Source organism: Solanum pennellii, chromosome 10 (assembly GCF_001406875.1).
Source record: "Solanum pennellii chromosome 10, SPENNV200".
NCBI lineage: Eukaryota > Viridiplantae > Streptophyta > Magnoliopsida > Solanales > Solanaceae > Solanum > Solanum pennellii.
The window spans coordinates 56,295,316-56,317,837 of record NC_028646.1 but is presented as its reverse complement, the minus strand read 5'-3'; the positions used below and the strand labels follow the sequence as shown (position 1 = coordinate 56,317,837).

The 22,522-nt window shown below is 30.0% G+C and overlaps 3 protein-coding genes across 3 annotated transcripts; 2 read left to right on the top strand and 1 right to left on the bottom strand.

Moving 5' to 3' along the window:
- Nucleotides 1-3,069: 3,069 nt before the first annotated feature.
- LOC107001385 lies at nt 3,070-3,723 on the top strand. The gene has a single exon (XM_015199455.1). The coding sequence runs from the start codon at nt 3,070-3,072 to the stop codon at nt 3,721-3,723; it is 654 nt and encodes a 217-aa protein (XP_015054941.1).
- A 72-nt stretch (nt 3,724-3,795) lies between these two features.
- On the top strand, nt 3,796-4,650 carry LOC107001384. Its single transcript, XM_015199454.1, has 3 exons — nt 3,796-4,053; nt 4,188-4,357; nt 4,425-4,650. Exons 1-3 carry the CDS (start codon nt 3,796-3,798, stop codon nt 4,648-4,650), a joined length of 654 nt encoding a protein of 217 aa, XP_015054940.1.
- Nucleotides 4,651-17,202: 12,552 nt separating this feature from the next.
- Nucleotides 17,203-18,698, bottom strand: LOC107001908 (amino acid transporter AVT3B-like). The gene has a single exon (XM_015199862.2). It carries the CDS (start codon nt 18,562-18,564, stop codon nt 17,269-17,271), a length of 1,296 nt encoding a protein of 431 aa, XP_015055348.1. The 5' UTR covers nt 18,565-18,698; the 3' UTR covers nt 17,203-17,268.
- Between the last annotated feature and the right edge of the window lie 3,824 nt (nt 18,699-22,522).

Genomic DNA, 22,522 nt, shown 5'->3' with positions numbered 1-22,522 from the left:
GTCAGTTAGAGAAGATTGCTGGGAGAATACTTGAGGTAAACCGCATCACCTTTTCAGATGATGAACTACCCAAAGAAGGTACAGGACATAACCAAGGCTTACATATCACTATAAAGTGTGAGCTTTCATATGTCACTCGAGTTCTAATTGATGGAGGATCTTGAGCAAATATTTGTCCTTTATCAACTCTACAGAAACTGAATGTTAGTGCTGAAAGGGTCCGATCCAACAATGTATGAGTTAGAGTTTTTGATGGGTCAAAAAACAGATGTCATTGGCGAGATAGAGCTCGTACTAACCATAGGGCCTGTGGATTTCGCTGTGAATTTTCAAGTGTTGGATATCAACGCGTCCTACAATCTATTATTGGGGAGGCCATGAGTGCATAGGGCTGGAGCAGTCCCCTCAACATTGCATCAAATGATTAAGTTTGAATACGACCGACAAGAGGTGATTGTTCATGGCGAGGGGGACTTGTCAATCTACAAAGACTCTTCCTTCCCTTTTATCAAGGCAAATAATGAGATGAGGCACTGGTTTATCAAGCTGTTGAGGTAGTGGTTGTTGAACATGTCCTCGAGGGGAGTGTCATTTCAAAACCAAAGATGCCCATCGCGTCTGTAATGGTGGTGAATGAATTTCTGAAACATGGGTTTGAGCCGGGTAAAGGCTTAGGAATCTTCTTGCAAGGGAGAGCTTATCCAGTGAGTCTACGAAAGAGCATTAGTACTTTTGGCTTAGGCTAACAACCTAGAGTCGAGGACAAAATGAAGGCAAAGAAGCAAAAGAGAGATGTATGGTCACTTACCAAGCCTATACAACCAATCTATAAATCTTTCATCAAAGCCCGTGCAACAGAATCTTATCAATCATCTTTTCCAGAGCCAGTGATGAAAGTAAGCGAAGAAATGATCAACTATTTTCAAGATTTATTTATCGAGGTTGATATGGTGGAACTTAGAGAAGTCACTAACGACAGAGATGTGCAATTCATTGAAACTGATGTCAAGCTAAACAATTGGGAGGCAACCCCTCTCCCCGTTAAAGACGAGTCTTGGTAATCTGTCTTGTTTTTTCTTTTGTCGTCCGATTCATTCAAGGATTGTAATTCGGATTTTATCTTGTCGTTTTATTTCAAACTCTCTATTTCCCTTTTCAATAGGATGTAATTTCATCTTTATTTCAGTCTAATATATTTGTTCGTTTTCTTTTATACAGTTCTTTCTATGCCGATTCTAGTGATATGACATGCATGCAGAATTTTTCGCCAGATCTTAATATCCACTCTAATCTTCAACCTAATATTGAAATAATAAGTCGAGAAATCGAATATGATGAAGACGGAGTATTTGAAGAAGTAAGGAGGGATTTCAATCATTTTGAAAATAAGTCAAATACAAACATGAGTGAAACCGAGACGATAAATTTTGGGGATCATGAAATTATTAAGAAGACTAAGATAAGTGTACATGTTCGACATCAAAAGGACGATATAATCCAGGCCCTGTTTGATTACAAAGATGTTTTTGCGTCATCTTATGATGACATGCCTAGATTAAGCACTGACATGGTTGTTCACAAGTTGGCAATTGATCCTGATTCCGATAAAGCAGAAGTTGAGGAAACTCAAAACCGACATGAGTGTAATAATTAAAGAGGATATCACAAAACAACATGAGGACAAAGTCATTCAAGTCTCTCAATATCCTTCTTGGTTAGCCAATATCGTACCCATCCCTGAGAAAGACGAAAGTTCGAATGTGTGTTGATTATCATGATTTGAACAAAGCAATTCCAAAAGATGATTTTCCTTTGCCTAACATCCATATTTTATTGGATAATTGTGCTAAACATGAGGTTGCATATTTTGTGGATTGTTATGTGGGTTACCATCAGATTATTATGGATGACGAAGATGCAGAAAAAACATCTTTTATCACTCCATGGGGTACATATTGTTATCGGGTTATGCCTTTTGGATTAAAAAATGCAGGGGCAACTTATATGAGAGCAATGAAAACCATGTTTCACGATATGATGCATAGAGAAATCGAATTTTATGTGGATGATGTTATCATTAAATCTTAAAAACAGTCAAATCATGTGAAAGACTTAAGGAGATTCTTCGAAAGGCTCCACAGGTATAATCTCAAGCTTAATCCTGCAAAATGTGTATTTGGAGTACCATCGGGGAAGCTTTTGGGGTTTATGGTCAGTCGAAGAGGTATCGAGTTGGATCCTTCAAAAATAAAAGCAATTCAAGAATTGCCACCTCCAAAGAACAAAACTGAGGTTATGAGCCTTTTAGGAAGGTCAAACTACATCAGCACATTCATTGCTCAACTCACAACAACTTGTGAGTCTATCTTTAAGTTGTTGAAAAAGAATGCCACAGTCAAGTGGACCGAAGAACGTCGAAAAGCTTTTGAAAGAATTAAGAATTACCTATTGAATGCCCCTGTGTTGGTTCCTCCCGAGCCGGGAAGACCTTTGATATTGTATATGTCAGTACTGGATTTTTGGTTGTGTACTGGGTCAGCATAATGCCACTGGGAAGAAAGAGCGGGCCATTTATTACCTCAGCAAGAAGTTTACCGTCTACGAAGCGAAGTACACCTTCTTGAAAGAACGTATTGTGCCCTAACTTGGGATGCACATAAGTTGAAACATTATCTTTCATCTTACACTACTTATCTCATCTCTCGTATGAATCTGTTGAAGTATATTTTTCGAAAGCCCATGCCCACAGGCAGGCTTACGAAATGGCAAATATTGCTCACAGAGTTTGACATTATCTATGTAACACGGACCACAATGAAAGCTCAAGCATTGGCAGATCATTTGGCAGGGAACCCTATTGATGAAGAATATAAACCACTTAAAATCTATTTTCCAGACGAAGAGATATCTTGTATCGATGAAGTTATTCATGATAACAATCAAGGTTGGAAGTTATTCTTTGATGGTGCCTCTAACAAGAAAGGAGTTGGAATATGAGTTGTTCTTATGTCTAAATTAGGGGATTATTACCCTATATCAGCCCAACTTAGATTCTATTTTACTAATAATATGTCTGAGTATGAAGCGTGCATTTTGGGCCTGAGGTTAGCTGTTGACATGGGCATCCAAGAATTGTTAGTGTTAGGAGACTCAGACTTACTAGTTCATCAAATTCAAGGAGAATGGGAAACTCGAGACCCAAATCTCATACCATATCAACATTGTTTACAAGGTCTTTGTCAACGATTCGTGTCGATAAAGTTTAGACACATTCCCAGAGTGCACAATGAGATTGCAGATGCATCAGCCACTTTATCTTTGATGCTCCAGCACCCTGATGACGCTCATATAGACCCTTTATACATACAAATTCGTGATCAACATGCTTATTGCAACATGTTTGAGGAGGAATTTGATGGTAAGCCTTGGTTTCATGATATCAAAACATATCTTCAGTCTGGAGAATGTCCGTCGGATGTAACTAGTAATCAAAAAAGGACTATTCGACGACTAGCAAGGTTTTTTTTCTTAAGCGGAGGCATACTGTACAAGAAGACACCCGATTTAGGTCTTCTAAGGTGTGTAAATGCTCAAGAGGCTTCCACAATCATGATTGAAGTACACTCAGGAGTTTGTGGACCTCATATGAATGGATATGTTCTAGCCAAGAAGATACTTCGAGCAGGATATTATTGGCTCACCATGGAGCGGGATTCCATATGATTTGTTCGTAAATGTCATAAATGTCAAATACATCATGATTTGATACATTCTCCCCCTTCTGAGTTGCATGTAATGTCTTCTCCATGGACTTTCGTGGCATGGGGAATGGATGTGATTGGACCGATAGAACCAAAAGCATCGAATGGTCACATGTTCATCTTGGTGGCCATTGATTATTTTACAAAGCGGGTGGAAGCAGTAACTTTCAAGTCGGTAACCAAGAAGGTCGTGGTGGATTTCATCCATTTCAACATCATATGTCGGTTTGGTATTCCAAAGGTGATTATCACTGATAACGCCGCAAATGTCAATAGCCACTTAATGCAAGAGGTATGCTACCAATTTAAGATTGAGCATCGAAATTCGACTCCGTATCACCCAAAGGCAAACGGGGCTGTAGAATTTGCTGACAAAAATATAAAAAAGATACTTCGTATGCAAAGTTCTCGAAAATGGCATGAAAGTTGCCTTTTGCTTTGTTGGGTTATCGCACTACAGTCCGTACGATAGTGGGCGCTACCCCATATTCACTAGTATACGGGACTGAGGCAGTTATACCTGCAGAGTTTGAGATCCCATCTTTACGAATTGTTGTGGAGGCTGAAATTGATGATGATGAGTGGATCAAAACTCGGTTAGAGCAATTAAGTTTGATTGATGAGAAGCGTCTAACATCAGTATGTCATGGAAAATTATTTCAGATACAACAAAAAGGTGCGTCCCAGACATTTTGAAGAGGGTCAATTAGTGTTGAGACGCATTTTGCCACATCATGCCAAAACCAAAGGCAAATTTTCTCCGAATTGGAAAGGACTATTCGTTGTTAAAAGGGTATTACCCAATGGTGCTCTTTACTTAGCAGATATAGAAGGCAAAGTGAAAGAAACGCTCGTCAATGCTGATGCTGTGAAAAGATATTACATATGATTTGATTTTCGACATTAGAGACCCTTATGTTTGGGTTCGACATTTCAAGGGTTGATTCAATGGAATCTCTTGGTTATGCTGTTTCTTTTCAAAAAAAAATAACAAATTGCCTGAACTACGTTTGACCTGATTCTTGTTTCGGCAAGATACGTAGGCAGCCCTAATGTTGGGTTCGGTTCAACCAAATACAAATCCAAAATTCATATTGTAGTAAATTGGGGAAAAAGTCGTTTCTTTATTCATTTGTTCTCTCATCTCAAAGCTCAAAATCAACCCCATCATCTCAAGTCAATCAAAGAAATGTCTTTGCATCAACCCTTGATATGTTGAGAGTAAGTTGGTTATGGGTAGGTAAAAGTCCTGAATGGGCACCATAAGACAAATGTGAGTAGAAAAAAATAAAAATGAGAGAATCTTATTGGTGAAAACCCTAAGTGGGCACCGTAAGGCAAAAAGGAGTTGAATATGAGAGAGTCTTATTGGTGAAAATTCTAAGATGCACCATAAGGCGGACATGAGCTGGAGCAATTAACATGATAGAGTTTTAGTGGCAAAGACCTTCGTGAATATCATAAGGTGAATAAGGGTTCAAAATTATTTATGGATTCATTAAGTGTCGGGATTCCACATCAAGATTGAATGATCAATAATGGTTGATGAATAGATTGGACAGCCAATTCTGGAAATCAATTCAAATTGCATAGTATGATCAGTAGACTCGGCTCCCACACTCAGATAAGTTTTCTTTCTTCTTCTTACTAAAAAAAAGAGTCTTCATCGAATCTTTTCTTTTATTCTCGTATAGTTCGTAGTTTTCTTATACTTTTCGTCACTTTTTTCGTATGTATTTGAGTCGAGTCTTTGTCAAGAAACTAGGAAGGAATTTCAAGACTCGCTACCAAGTCTCTAAATGGTACTAGGCGAAGCATCAGGCTAATGAGTTATAATCTGTCTTCAAGTGTTGAATTCGAAAATTCTCTGATTCTATGAAGGCTAAACAATGAGTGTTGTGAGATAAAGACATTGGATTTAGGTCCCAAAATAAGCAAATTTGGATGAAAGTACAATCAATCAATAAGAAGTATTGATTGTTGGAAACATCCAAAGCGTTACAAGTGTTTGAGTCACCCTTGTCGAAAGATGGAACCACAAACCAACCACCACCTTTTCAAACTCACGAATTTTCTTTGTTGAAGAAAGGACACAAGTTGTTTCAAGATTGAAGATTCGAGGAACTTAGATGTTCAACCTAGTCTACAGAGAGTGAAATGGAAACCCTACAATAAAGACTTGTGGAATATTATATGAAAATTGGCTAATATATATCAAAATAGCAATTACCTGAATGTTGGAATATTTTTATTTATTTATTTATTTATTTATTATTATTATTATTATTATTATTATTATTTCCTTGAAGGAACAGACAAATAATGAAGATAGCATTCACAGTGTTCGTTGGTATTATTAGTTTGTTTGAAAATTTTATTAGCAAAATCCTCCTGGATAATGGGACTAGAAGGACCCTCCTGGATAATGGGAGTAGCAGGACCCTCCTGTATAATGAGATTAGCAGGACCCTCCTGTATAATGGGACTAGCGGGACCCTCCTGTATAATGGGACTAGCGGGACCCTCCTGGATAATGGGACTAGCGGGACCCTCCTGGATAATGGGACTAGCAGGACCCTCCTGGATGATGATAATGGGACTAGCAGGACCCTCCTGGATAATGTGATTAGATTACTTTATCATAGGATAAACACTTCCTAGTCTAGATTTTTAGTTTATTTTCTCCTAAAATAAACACTTCCTAGTCGGAGTTTATGTTTTATATTTATATTTGCTAATAACTCACAAAAATTTTCCCAGTGAAAACTGGGGAAATTTTTTTATTTATTTTTTGTTTGTGGTGGTTTTCAGGTTTTTCCAAGCGAGACATGGATTTGAAATTCAAGAACAAAGTTTCAATTTTTTTAGAATGATCAATTCCATGATGGTTAGAATTAGCTTCTTCAATGCATGTAGCAGCCTGACTTCCTCACATCTTTTATTAGTCAACTTTTGATCAAGAAACACGCAGCTATTCAAGAGCATTTTTCAAATTGTCATTTTGAAGAATGTCAAAAGTTCCGTCTAAGTGGCAAGTTCAGCCTCCATTCCAATTGTAGGTTAAGATATTCACCCAAAAATCAAGGTGATATCTTAAAGTCAAAATTCAAGTGAAGATTCAAGAAAAGCTGCATGGATAGAAGTTTGTACATTTATTTTTCTTTTCACTATTAGCTTTCAATTTTATATTTTTATGTAAGGATAAGAGTCGCAATCTAGAGCCTCGATGGAACCTCACTTAACTTCAACTCATCACCTCATCTCCTTGAGCTACACGTGACCTGATTCCCTTATAACCTGGATATGTAGGCTGTCCAAAACAAGGACTCGGGCGCATAAATTTTGGTCTTTTAAATAAGAGTTCGATCAAAACTTGTCACTTTGTCTACTTCTTTGTCTGAAAACTCTTCGTGATTTCAGTCAAAGAGGGGCAAACTGTAGACACGTAATTTTTGACCGAATTTATGTTTTATACCCTTTTTAGAGCTTAAATATTTTTTATAAATATTTTGAGTTTTATCTTATTTTATTAAGTTTATTTTTAAAAGATATAAAAACCACAAAAAATAGAATCAAACTTTAAGGTATATTTTTATTTATTCATTCAAAGTTTTAATAAATTAGTGATTTTAATTTTTATATTTATTTAATCTAGCTATTTAATTTTTCTTAGTTAATATTATTATTATTTTATAACAAAAAAAATAATTGAAAAAATTAACCTACCCATTATCCCACCCCACTTCACCATTTCTCTCCACTCACTCCACACCCCACTCTTCTAATCCAACTCTTCCATACACACATATACATAACAATATATAAATTAATAAAAAGGGAAATGGGAGGAAGAAAAAAAGATCAGCAAACAAAAGGAGAAAAAAGAAAACAAAAAAGGGAAAGGGAGGAACAAAAAAAGATCAGCAAACAAAAGGAGAAAAAAACAAAAAGGGAAAGGAGGAAAAAAAGATGAGGAAACAACAAAGAAAACTTTTCATTTTTTTTCTGAAGAACACACGCACAAAAAAAACACAACTAAAAAATAGTGGAGTTCGAGGTTTCAAGTTCGTGATTCCTAAATTCTTTCTTTTCGTGAAATAATTTCCACAAGAAGTAATACTTAATTTTATTTTGTATTGGTTTTATGTCATGATAATGCCAGAATGGATTGCAATATATTGAAGTTGTTAAATTTCGCATGTGTTTAAACTATTAATATTTATTGATGTAATTATATGAAGTATGTTCAAATATTTCATATCAACTTTATGTTTAGATCCTTTGTATAGTTATATTTAATGTGAAATTGTTATAACAAACCGTGATTTATTTCATATTTAAATAACCCATAGTTTATTTTATATTTAAGTAAAATTATTGTCCAAGTCATTTTAATTTTTCATATTTAGTTTTATAATGATAACATGTGTAGCTATTTTGTAAATATATTAATTTTAGTTAGTAGGATGTTCGTTTAATGTTAGTGACGTAAAAAAAATCGAATAGAAATGGAAGAAAAACAAAAAACAAAAAATAAAATAATAATAATAATAATAAAATGGAAAAGGAAAAGTTAAAAATAAAATGTGAGAAAGAATATAATAGAAAAGGGGAAAAGAGAAAACAGAAGGAAAAAAAAAGAAAAAGAAGTATAAAAATAATATTTAAAAAAAACATGCAATTGAAGAGGAAAATTTCTTTTTTTTGAAAGTTTCTTTGTCCAAACTATAAAAAAAATTAAGTTAAAATAAAAAAAACAAATAAAACCTTGAAAGTATAAATAATAACAATAATAAAATATTAATAATAGTAAAAGATGAGAAGGTAAAAAGAGAAAAAAAAGAAACGTAACAAAAAAAATAATAACAAAAAAAAGTAAATAAAGAATATCTTATTTTATTCTGTTTTGTTTGATTTAACTTATATGCGTATATATATTTTTAATTAAAGGGCATAGATTAATAAAATAAGGTAGTTTTTAATATATTTAAATAAATCAAAGAATGAGGTTAAATACATTTGTTTTAACAATAGAATTTTCAAAAAATTAGTTTAAGTCATAAAGTCCATAAAGCGACCGTGCTAGAACCACGGGACTCGAGGGATGCCTAATACCTTCCCCTCGGTCAACAGAATTCCTTACCCGAACTGGTTCGCAGACCAAAACTAAAAAAGTCATTTCCTTTTGATTAGGGATTAAAAACAAAAAGGTGACTTGGAACACCATCATTCAATTCCAAGTGGCAACTCTGAAAAAATTAAAATAATCCCTTAATTAATAACGTCACTTAAACTGGAAAAACCCTTACGCCGCTGCGCAAAAAAGGGGTGTGACAACCACACCTAATCCAAATAAAATCGATTTATTTAATTGTTTTGATTTATCTTTTCGGTTTGGATCGATTTTTGTGAACATCCCTATTTCTCACACATATATTTTTTGCTTCTTTAGTATAACGACTAATTTTAATTTATATTTTGATCGTTAAATGTATTTCTTCATTAAGTTTCTTGTAAAATTTGTCATATATGCCCTAATCGTTTATAGATACAAAAAATATAGTATAACCGAAAAATTCAATTTAAAATTATTTTTTTACTTTTGTCTTTTTCGAGTCACACTTCTTTTATTTATCATATTTTTACATTAAATCATAAAAGAGAAAAAATAAAATATGAATTAGAAACTCAAATAATGGTAATCCATTAAGTAAAAAATTCAAATGTCAAAAAGATCATATACCCACCTATATGAATTTTCCAAAAATTAAAAATTATTTATTTCATTGATGATAAAGGGTATATGTGAGCCATTTTATAACAACAAGGTGTATATTTAAACCATTTTTATAATTGTATGGTATATTTGAGCTATTTTAATAGCAGTAGGGGTATATGTAAATCATTTTTATAAACGTATACGTATATGTGAGCCCTTTTTTTAACGATGACATATAAGCTCTAGCTGAAAAAATTAAAAGGTATATCATGCCCTTTTACCTTCTATTTTAATGAATTCGCTTTTAAAAATTTTAGGGTTGACATGTGTTGATGAATAATGGAAGGGAAAAGACATAAATTCAACCCTGAACTTGTCATGAAAAGTCAATTACATACTTAAACTATCATGATGACATCTTATACTCTTGTAATACTCAAAAGTGAATGTCTTTACCCCCGAGACATATAACATCAATCTCACAATCAGAGATGTATTGCACTCGTGTTACATTAATGTCATCTTACTGTCATATATCAAATGTCATGTCAAATTTTGAAAAATAGAAGTTTTATGTCATTCAATTGCTTCTTCTTGAATAAACACCACCATGGAATCAATATCATTGCCATCATATTAGTATCAAATCGAATTTCATCGTCAAAAATCAAAATAGCTTCCACAAAAATCATCACCAACAATCAAAATCACCATCGAAATCACACTATCACCATTGTCCCTACGAAAATTGTAAGGAATTACCACAAAATTCAACACCCATAGGCTAGAACTAAAATCATCACCAAAATCACATCATCACCATCAAAAGGTACAAATTCACCACCAAATCCACCACTACCATTATCAATAGCGATTTCTTTTTTTCACCACCTTCAATTTCCTCTTCTTTTCTACCCATGACCCATCACCAACAAATTCACCATTATATTTTTTTTTAACTCAATCGATCATTTTATCAACCACTAACAAAGTCAAAAAAAGAAAAATCATATATAATGATAAAATGGGATAAGAATAAAATACAATATGATGGAGGGTGGGAAGAAATGTTCCACATTAATTTTGTGGGGTAAATAAATTCATTTTTGAGTAATATATGTGTGTGATAGATTGTCATGATAATTTAAAAGCATAATTGATTCTTTAGACAAGTTTAAGGGTGAATTATGTTTTTTCCCTTAATGAAAATAGGAAAATACAAGCGAAGATTGGATGAAATTAAAACATAAAACCTTTTTTTTATAATTATTTTGACTTCTTACGTTAGGGGAAAAAGGAAAATTAATAAAAATGGTAATATGTATATGTCCTGTGTGATATGGTCATATGTATATATCTTTTTAGGGAGTGAATGAACTGCTTGACAAGATAGTCTTCATAGGTCCCATTATTATTATATATCTTTAAAAAGTGCACACTTTTTTTTCAATTTTTTTGTCTTCAAACTATTGAAATTTGGGAGGTTGATAACCGATAGACATCTTGAAGTCATCAAACCTTGTAATGTAAGGCTTGACATATATATAGGAAGACTTGGTTGGGACTTCACATTTATATTAGATGGTCTCTTCGATAAACTTCTTCAAACGATCGAGCGAGATCATCACTTTAAAAAAACTGACATCTACTTGACAAGCGGTGTGAAGCATTGAACTTCAATATCCTTTCTAGGAGCATGACTAGATTCTCCATCTATTTATCTTGCCCATCAAATCATCAATTAGAAACTCATGGTGATGCATATATTTTGTTAATCTTAACCATCTTCATATTTGCAAGTTGTTCCTTCATTGATAAAACACAAGTTACCACTGCTTGCATAATTGTTGGAGATGTCGGACAATAACATTTATTGTCGCGCTAGTTGATATTTAAAGGGCTCATATCATGCGTTGACGACTAATTTGTTGTATCACTGTATTTCTTTGCAGTAGATATTTTAGAACTAGAAGTAGAGCTAGAGCCTTCTTGATCTTTCAGCAATACTGTTTCCCCCTTTTAAAACATTTGCAGAGGACCTTGCTATTCTTGGAGTTAAAGAACCCACAGCAGGAGTTGATATAGACGACATTTGAAGAATTCATTTTATTTCAACAGAAAAGTTGGAGTCAATAACCTTTGAAGAAATTGATTTTCTTGGAAGTCATTTTGATATGCTTTGATGTTTGAAAAGTTGAAATGAGAGGTAGCTATTGTCTCACTAGTCTTGCCAGAATTCGTAGACAGTAAAATTTGCAAAAAAAAAAATAATATTCAAGATTGAAAAATATCACAATAACTGTAGTATTTGATTTCAAAATATGAGTGTTGCAACCTCTATGATCCTCTAATTCATTTTTTCGAATATAAATTCAAGGGTTTGTGAGCTTGATCTTGATATTTTTTTCTTGACTTGTTCTTAGATGCAAGAGTCTCCGAGCTTGATCTTGAATCTTGATGAGCTTGATCTTGACTTGTACTTGAATTTAAAGGCTTTTGAGCTTTTTCTTGAATCTGATGGTCTTCATCTTGAGTTGTGCTTGAACTTGAATGTTAGAGTGCTTGAATTCTTGAACTGTAGATTGTAGAGAAATATACAATGTCTAATCCACAACATCTCTCTAGCTTCTTGCTTGAATTCTGGTGTAATTTCTAAATTATGAAGATCCCTATTTATAGTCGTAAAATAGAGAAGTTATGATGAGAACAATTTTTCTTTCGGCCAATCAAATTTAAGTGAAATGACGAAGGAGTAGTATTAAAAACGAATTTTCTTCTGTCAATCAGATTTAAGTGAAATGACAAAGGCGGAGTGATAAAGACAGATTTTCTTTGACCAATCAAATTTAAGTGACATAACAATATCTGATTAGTCGGATGTTAGAACACGTTAGTTGTGTATTGGTCTTTGATTGTGATATGAATGTCATGTCATTTTGACACATCACATGATCCTACTGAGTTCTTCATTTGACTTAATATGTCACATCATATTACAGGGACACCATTCGAGGCTTTATGATGAGATGACATAGGGCTTAAAGAAACAGGTTTTTCGTTTGTAGCCCATATTAATGAAATGACTTTAGTTATTAAATAAATATTTAAGTTCTAGTCAAATTCATATTTATTTAAATCAAATAGTTAATCAAATCATACTAATTCATACTCCCTTAGCTCATTTTTATACGTCACATTTTTAATTTGTACTTACATTAAAAAATTAAGTAACTTTACCCTTTTATCCTTATATAATATTTTCTTAAGTCAACTTTATATAAATAATGAATATATTAGATTTCAAAACTAAAATGCATGTGGATGAATATTTTAATTTTTGAGTTTATTTTTGGAGCCAAACTTTTTCACCAATCGATCCAAAAATTTTAAAAATTAAACTTTTCCCACCTCAATTTTCCTATTTATTTTGTTTAAAAATGTTTCAATTTGTTTGTTGATATTTCTTTTTCAAAATCAGATTTTTTAGAATAGTGAATGGAAAAAAAAGTTAATGTATGGTAATTTATGTATTGATTTACTCTGAATATTAATTACTTAGATTTCCTAGCTTGGTCAAAGTATATATATATTCAAGATTAATTAACTACTTTATCAAGGATATAATGGGAAAAATATGGTAATTTATATATTGATTTTATAAAATGACAAGTATTGTGGTTCAACTATTTATAGGAAGGGATGACATATAGAAAAAAACGGATAATATTTATTTGGACTAACAAATACTGAATTTAATATAGTTCAAATCATTTTATGAATTTAACGTAATTCAAATTGTTTAAAAATTTAATATATTCAAATCATTTTATGAATTTAAATGTGGTTAGTTTTAAATGATTACAAATACTTCTATCTTTTCAATATTAATTACTATGTTGATTTTTTAGATTGAACTATACACAACTAACTAAGACTTCATTTGTTCGCACTTAGTGGAGGTCTGAATCTTAATCATTCAGATTTAGTCCATTAAGTGTATTTGGTTTTTAGGTCTGAATTTTAATGATTCATATTCAGCTCATTAAGTCCATTTGTTTATTCTTTTTTTTTTTCAAAAAGTCTCTTAATGGACCTGAAAAAGTCTGAACGGATCAGATCTGTAGGAGAGTCTTAACATTATTCAGACTTATTAAATAAATTCTAAAATAATATTGTAATGCCTCTTTCGGTCTTTGGGTGACTTTTGCTCTCTCAACTACAAACTTTCTTCCTCTCTTTTCTCAATCAAACATCAATTTTTTCCTCTTGAACATGTAAGTTTTCATAATCTTTACAAATATTTTTATTTATATTAATAATTTTCTTAGGGTGTATAGATGTTTGTCAAGAACACTTGTTGCAATAATATTTTTAGAATATTAATGTTCTTCAAGGATTTTGAGTGAAAAATATTATTCATAACTAAAAATAATAACTATGCATACATATTTGAGGTGTCTTGTTAGAATTTTGTCTTAGGTCAATAACTTTATTGAGACTCATTGATATATTATTGTTGTTGAACTACTTGGTGACAGAAATAATGGAGCTCCTAATAATTTTACATCTCAATCTTCAGTTTCAACTGGAACTTATTCGGTAGATGGAAATTGATGAGAAGATGATTACTGCTTTGGAGTTATTGATTAAAAACAGTGCACCTACATTTAAAGAATATATGAAAAATTAGATGAACTTGAATGAGAAGAGTCATTATACAATACATGTTTTAGTATATTTTGTGAAAGTGTGAGCTACAAAAAAGTATGAATGACGGTAGATGTTCACAAGTTAGAGAATTAGATTAAGGTTATTGGAAAAAAGATAATAATTCTTTAGTTTTTCTAATTAGAAAAAATATATGTTAGGCGTTGATAATGTGATACCTTATTTATTATTTTTCGGCTAGTATCTTTAATACTTATTGAACTTTTTAATATTACATAATGCCTTTAAAAAAAAAATTATTTGTGTTTTTTTTTTAATTTTATGCTTGTTTATTATGATATTTTTTAATCAAAAAGTAATAATTTTTGCTAAGATAAATTTTTTATAACATTGTTTAAATATTATGTTTGATTTTATAAGTATATTCGGATATCGAAAAAAACAATAAAATCATTTCGTATTTAAATTTGGAGACCACATCTTAATATTCAGATCTAGACACCTATCTAGTAATGCAAATTTTAATCTTTACACGTGTATTCAGATCTAGAGCTTTTAATCTTAATGAAAACAAATGAATTTTCAAGTAACACATTAAACATATCCACACGTTTTTTTAAAAAAAATTCGTAAAAGCACGAAAACTAGTCGAATAAAATATAAAAAAGTTGGGACATTTGTAAAAATTAGAAATAGTCCAACTTTTAGTTACACGTAATGGATCAAGCGAAAATAGCTTCAACTAGAGCGAACAAACGTGCGGGTTGATCGAATTGGATATGAGTCAATCAAACACGAGTCAAGTGAATATGAATAAAATATTCGACATGACTTATATTTAATATGAGTAAAAAACCCAATGAATAATATAAATATTAATATTACCCATGTAAATTTGTACTTCCATTACAAGATTTCTTCTCTTATGAGGGTGTGTTTGGTATGAAGGATTTTTTTTTTTTTGGAAAATGAGTGATCTTGAATCGAGGTTGAGCAGTCAAAATTCGAGTTTTGGGTCAAGGTCAAAGGTTTGGATCACAAGTCTAGAATTGTTACCGGTGGCGAGGTCTACGAAATGTTTTAAAAAATATTTTCCTTATTAAAAATTTTTTTGATTCCCCCACCCCCAACTCAAATCACTCTTTCTTTTTAAAAAATTTACTAAAAATATTTTTCTTCATACCAAATACATCCTTAAAGTATTTTTTAAGAGGTTCCTACTTTCTACACCCTTACATAGATTAAGGAGTGTACAATTGGTGGATAATCATGAGTTACCCATATTTTATGATGTGAAATTTTTTAAAATAACAATATTTTGACATTCAGTAGGATTCAGTAACAATATTTTCAATATTTATTAAAAATAACAATATTTTAGTTTGTTATGGATTGATTTATGTATTTTTTTATTTAATTTAAACATAATATAATTAAGAAATAACAAACTAGAGAAAATTAAAGAGGAGGGGGGGTGAATATTTCAAATTACATTAAGTTGCTGAAAATCTTTATTATTTTTCTTACAAAAGATTGTGAGACCTAAAATAGGTGACCTCTTCCTTCTTTCTAAAGGTCATTATTTGTCCTTATCTTTCAAGAATAGTTATTGTTATGAAACTTTATAATAATACCTTTGAGTTTTATCGATTCAATTTTTTATTTTTAAAAGTTTACAAATTCGAATACCTATAATTTTATACGCTATTTGACATACTTTTCTCACAATGTATTTATTTATTTATTATCAGAATTTTGTATCCTTTCTTAAGTCGTATTCATTTCAATATGTATGTCATTTGTATTTGTATTCGTTCTGGTTACATGCTGTATTTTGTATAATTAAAACTTGTATTTCTTTATTATTTCGTATGCATTTCAATAGGTATGTCAAATAAATCTGTAATTATTTAAGAAACATATTTGTATTCATTTTATTTTTTATTGGGTATTTTATTTCCTCTTCAAAATTATGTTTCTTTTCCTAAATCGTATTCATTCTAATAGATATATATTTGTATTCGTTCTAGTTTTTATATTGTATTTTGTATAATGATATAAATGTATTCAACATCATATTAAAAAAATTTATCACATATTAAAATGTATTCAACATCAAACAAAAAAAATATATATGTGTATTTCTAGAATCTACAAAATCTAAAAACTTAAAAGAGAATCACAAAAAAAATTGAAAATTATAAATATATGATGAATATTTAAACAAAATACATAAAATTGACAAATTCGACTGGAAATCCGTAATGTATATAATCGGTGCTTGTACATCAAATCAAAAATATAATTTCGAATAATGAAAATTACCTTGCCAATAGAGAAATCTACTTGAATTAATAAAAAGTTTTAGTTTAACAATAAAGAATTTCATTGTGAGCGACAATTTAGCATTTTGAAGAAATCTAAACTTTGAAAGGTGAGATATGGTGAAGAAAGTGAATTGTGGGGAAGAAAGGTAAATGGTATAAAAAAAGGTAAATAGTATTAGTTTATGTTTTCAGTTTAAAATGGTTATTAGTGTGCATTTTGCTCCAATAGATGAGTCATTCCATAAATAAAATTAATTTAAAATATTAAAATATAGTAAAATATGAATACATATTATTTTATAAAAATATTGTCATTTTGCCATTTTAAATAAATATTTTTAATTGTTATTATTTTGACTAATTATGTTAATAATTATGACTTAATTGTTAATTTATCCTTTTAAGATAGATTATATGAGTTGATCCATATTATTTGACCCACTTTTAAATGAATAGATAATTAATCCTTTTCGAATGAGTTAATCGAGTGAATATCCATAAATTTGGCCTATTTTGTCATCCCTATATTCACAACATACATCCCTACCAAATGCAAATCTTGAAGTAGATTATGAAAATCAAATATAATTATAGGTGTAGTAAATGTTGTAACAATATAAGTTTTACCATATCAATGAACTTATTTTACAAATATATCCAAAGTCATCACAATTCTTTTAAGTCATGTTGTTGTGCATAAAAATGTTAATAAGACATCAAAAGCACATAAAAAAATCCCAATCACACAATCAAATATGATAATATTAAATGATGAATGTCCATATTATAAATATTAAATATGTTTGCCTTGAGAGAACATCTCAATTAGGGAATAACAAGTACCAGTAACACCAAAAAACACCCCCAACACTATTAATCCCAAATCCATAAATGCTCCTTTTTTATCCATATCTCCTTTGAATACTTGATAATGAAATAATGCTGGCAATATAAACCCCAAAGCACAACAAGTACTACTTCCAACCAATGACATAAAATCAGCAAAATTTGGAACCAACAAAGCCACCATAGTCACTGCTAAAACAAGTACCCATCTCATCCACACACAATAATTTCCATTAGAAAATCTCCTCTCGAACACCTCAAATGCTGGATTCAACATCAAGGGAAATGTAAAGAAGAGATTAATACAAAGCCCCAATTTTACACTTGTGCTCAATGCTCCTTTCTCCATATTAGACAACACAATGTCCTTTGTACTCGAACCATATGCAAAATACCCCATTACACCAAATGTACCATACATTAAAGCGATAAAGAACATTGCTAAGGCCAATACTTTCCCATATTTTGGCTTGTCTTTCATCTCCGTCTCTAATGGTATTGCCATTCCAACACCTTCAAATGAATAAAGAGCAACACCTAAACCATAATAAAACGTAGAGATTGTCCCGAATGCCTCTATCCCCGATGGGAATTGATTCATGAACGTTTGCACATCCTCAACCATAACAACACCCATAGCACCAATCTGTGCAATGTCAGCAAATATACTCAAAGGGGCTAAAAGTGTTAATGATGGAATAGAAGTTAATCCCAATTGAAATGGAAAACAACCCCAGATATACAAGCTCTTAGCAGAGGAAAACAGAGGAATCCCAAAACCTTTTGATAAACTTGCAAGATGAGATAATGTGTTACCAATGAAAATGAGATATCCAACACAGAATCCAGATTGAGATAAAACAATCATAACATCAACAGCAAATCTACCTACTGGACCACAAACAGCGAAACCAAGATCCCCAAATGACGAAATTGTGGAATCACCAATTAAGGTAAGATCAAGTCTTCTTCTTGTATGAATAAGAAGCATCATGCCATGATAGGTTAAAAGAGCAACGGCTAAAAGAGTGCAAATGCCTGTGATCCAACCAGTCTTCATAAATGTATAAGGAAGGCCAAGAACACCAGCACCAACAATAGCAATGAAGAAATTGGCAAAGGTTTTGGGAAGACAAGATTTAGTGTTTTCAAGAAGAGGGGTTTCTTCTTCTTCTTCTTCTTCTTTCGGTAAAAGTGTTGCATTGTCTGAGGATTCACCGACCACAGCTTCTCCAAAAGCCATAATGGTAACGATTAGTGTAAATTTTTATTATGATCAAAGAGATTAATGGAAAATTTTATGACACCTGTAGTTGTCAAAGATCTTGAAATACCTTTTTGTGTTTGAATAGACAACTTCTCCTACTTCTAAGGAGAATTTTGTGGATGCATTTTGTTTACTGATTCTATATAGTTAGTTATATTATTTCTTAGAAACAACGGTCACATCCCACATGGTTTATGATATTATTTACACCTATGTCTTTTGTTTTGCCCATTTTTTTAAATCTATTTAAAATAAATATAAAATTAATTATGATTTGACAATTTTTTTTCTTTTATATTAATTTCACCATATTATTAAAAAGATGACTCATTTAATAAATATTTTATAAAGAATATGTATTTTTGTTTGAAAAAAGAACTATTATAGCACTAACTTATTTTCATTGTCTATCTATATATATTAGAAGAAGAAAAAAAGTACATATCAGCTTCATAATTATTCTTGAATTTTTATTTTTAATTAATTTAAATAATAAAGCCAAATCCAATAACTTAATTGTATTTAGTTAATTTAAATAAATTCTATTTTAAAACAAAAGAGAAATTTAAAACAGTTTGAAAAAATATATGGTCTTTTAAAAAAAATTATTGACTTATTTTTTATTGTATTGCCGATGGAAAATTAGCTGTTTTATTATAATTCACTAAATTTTAAAATCCTTTTAATCAGACATAATAATAATAATAATAATAATAATAATAATAGTAATAATAATAATAGAATTTCAAAAATATGTGTGACCTCACTGTAACTACCATAAAATTCCGATTTTTTCAATTAAAAACATATTGTTAAGAACAAAAATAAAAATATAATTCAATTAAAAAATAAAATAAAAAACTGATATAATTATATTAAATTTAAAAACAAGAATGAAAACAAAAAAAAATTGAACTTCAAATTCTTTTTTCAACGCATCCGTTCACATGAAATTTACTTCAAAGCCTAATTTTATGAAACTATCAAGTAATATTTTTTTTAAATATCTCAATTTAAAAATTATTGTTAATAAAAATAAAATAACTGTCACTTATATAATATTTTTTAAAATTTTAAATAACTTATTTAATCACCCACAAACTGCTCCCACATACTCTGTAACTATTACCCCATTTACTCCTTTTCAAGCACCACAAAAAATGTTTATGATTTGATATTTATTTATATCCAACAATACTACGCCATAATCTTACGTATCATCCAACGGCGATATTTGTATTTATAATGTTGGTAATGTATTACATTTTGCTTATCGCGAGTCTTAATTTTTTTTCCTTAAGAGGTTTGTTTACTACCTTTTGGCCTTTAGTAATGCAGGGAATTTTATATGAAAAGAAATTCGATTTCTAGAATGGTGGTGGATATTTTCTTTCTTTGATTAATAAATGTGATGGCTATAGAGAAAGTTTAAGTAGCTTACAAGGTGGATCATGAGTATGATTGTTTTAGGGAAAATTTTCAAAACAACAATGTTTTAGCTTTTAGTTGGATTTCTTAGCAATAATTTCATTATTTATTAAAAATATTATTATTTTAATTTGTTAAGAAATTAATTATTTATTTATTTTATTTTAATTAATTTGAAAGAATACAAATAATTAAAAAAGAAGTAAAAATAATTTTAAACACAAATTTGTCACGCTTTGAAAAAATATAAATAGTTTTCTTTTTGTCGAGTATTTTTTTTGCTTTCTTCTTAAAAACATAAGAAAAATAATTAGAATAAATTAGTTTGTTTTCCTAATCATATAACTTTCAAAGCTTCCAAGTTGAATACAACATATATTTGAAACATAATGTTTCAAATTAACGACCATAAATTTGTCACATCCAGTGATTAATTGAAAAACTCAAGTTATTTTTTTCAATACTTTTATTTATTTGAATGAGATAATCATATATGTAGAGTACAAGAGTGTGCTTTACTTTTTTCTAATTGAATCAGTAAAATCTTTGTATGTATTGAGATTTATAGTTTTTTCGGATATTTTGTATCCAAATTATGATGTAAAACGAATAAATTATTTTTTATAGTTTAGTAGCTGTTTTTTCCGTTTGAATGCAAACAATAATTTGTATCCCATTAAGTTAATGTAACTAATCGTTCATGAACTATATGTTTAATACAACAATATATGAATAAAAAAGTGAGATGAAAATACAAAGTTATAAATACAAAGTGAGATTGAATATAAAGTTGTGAATACAAAAAGAAATACTTTCTTTATTTGAAATACAAAGTGACTTTGAAAGGAAAATACAAACTAATCGATCATGAACTATATGTTGAATACAACAATATATGAATACAAAAATGAGATGAATATACAAATTTATAAATACAAAGTGAGATTGAATGTAAAGTTGTGGATACAAAAGAAATACTCTCTTCATTTGAAATACCAAGTGACTTTGAAAGGTAAAGTAGACATATAAAATACGAACTTGTTAGTATACAATTAGGTAGAATACAAATCCAAAGAGAAATACAAACTTGTTCACATATAAATTGGGATTGAAATACATAATGAATACCCAATGAAATATAAAATTGTTAGCATACAGTTAGGACGAATACAACTTAAGAAGGAAATACAAACATGTTGATATACTAATTGAGATTGAAATACAATGTAAAAACAAAAAATGTAAAACTTTTTGCTATATAGATAGAATGAATACACAAATAAACTGTTGATTCATACATTGTAGACATACATATGTTTTTCCCGAATCTAAAACCCTAAAAGCAAATACAAATATATTGAAAATCAAACAAAATAAACATATGAATGGATTTGTAGATTCTAATAAATCTGAAATATTAAAACTAAATAAAAAAATCAAAAAAAAATTATTTAATCGACTAATAATCTGAGATGTATAAATATTAGATGCTTATGTAAACAAACTTGCATAAAAATAAAAATATTAACGAAAAATTTGTAATGTGTGCAATGCGAAATATAAATCATAAATAGTGATATTGAAATCTGTAATACATAGAATCTGAAGTACATACCATAATCGGTGATATTAAACATCAAATCAAAATAAATCTAAATAAATAATGGAAATTACCTTGCCAATCGAGAAATCGACTTTATTTAATAAAGATATTTCGTTTAACGATAGAGAATATTTCTTGAATTAAAAAATATGTTTTGATGATTAATTTGTGAGCACCTTCAAGAAAGAGATCTGAAAACATGAAAAAAGGGCTATAACATGAAAGGTGGGCGTGGAAACGTGAAAGGTGAAGAAGAAAGGCTATTGGGTATTAGATTAATCGGGAGGAGTGAAATTCCAAAAAAGAGGAGCAAGAATTCACTTAACTCTATAAAGAAAGAAAGTAAAGAAATTTTAATGATTGGTAATAGTTTCTCTTTAAACTGTATCAATGGTTAATGCTTTCAATTTGCTTCACTGCTATTGTAAATGATAAAAGATATGGTAATTTCATTTAGTAAGGAAAGAAAATCATAACTTAATGGATATAATAAAAGTTGAACCTAATTTCCTTATATTATTATATTTGATATTTATATTTTTTATAAAATAAAAAATACTAGAGATAAAAAAGAAACTTGCCTTAAAAGTATGTGTCAGTGTAAAAAAGTATTTATTGATGATGGATACAATATAAACTCAAATCTGAACATATATTATTTTCTAAAACATTGTCATTCTGACATTTTAAATAAATATTTTAAAGTGTTGTTATTTTGACTAAATATGTTAGATATTATGACTTAATTGCTAATATTCCAAATAAAAAAAATTATCCGAAAGTAACAAGCAGTGATTGGTTAGCATGAAAAATTAAGGGATGGACATATATATATCCTCCAATATTGATAGCTTAGATTAAACTTTTTTTTATTTATTAAAGAATGATTAGTATTTTAATGAT

What these genes read in the sequence shown, in the direction of transcription:
- LOC107001385 (XM_015199455.1), top strand. Translation starts at nt 3,070, where the DNA reads ATGTCTGAGTATGAAGCGTGCATTTTGGGCCTGAGGTTAGCTGTTGAC.
- LOC107001384 (XM_015199454.1), top strand. Translation starts at nt 3,796, where the DNA reads ATGTCTTCTCCATGGACTTTCGTGGCATGGGGAATGGATGTGATTGGA. An exon ending in ATAGCCACTTAATGCAAGAG is followed by an intron (nt 4,054 to 4,187) that starts GTATGCTACCAA and finishes ATGGCATGAAAG; the next exon opens with TTGCCTTTTGCTTTGTTGGG. An exon ending in GATGAGTGGATCAAAACTCG is followed by an intron (nt 4,358 to 4,424) that starts GTTAGAGCAATT and finishes AAATTATTTCAG; the next exon opens with ATACAACAAAAAGGTGCGTC.
- LOC107001908 (XM_015199862.2), bottom strand. Translation starts at nt 18,564, where the DNA reads ATGGCTTTTGGAGAAGCTGTGGTCGGTGAATCCTCAGACAATGCAACA.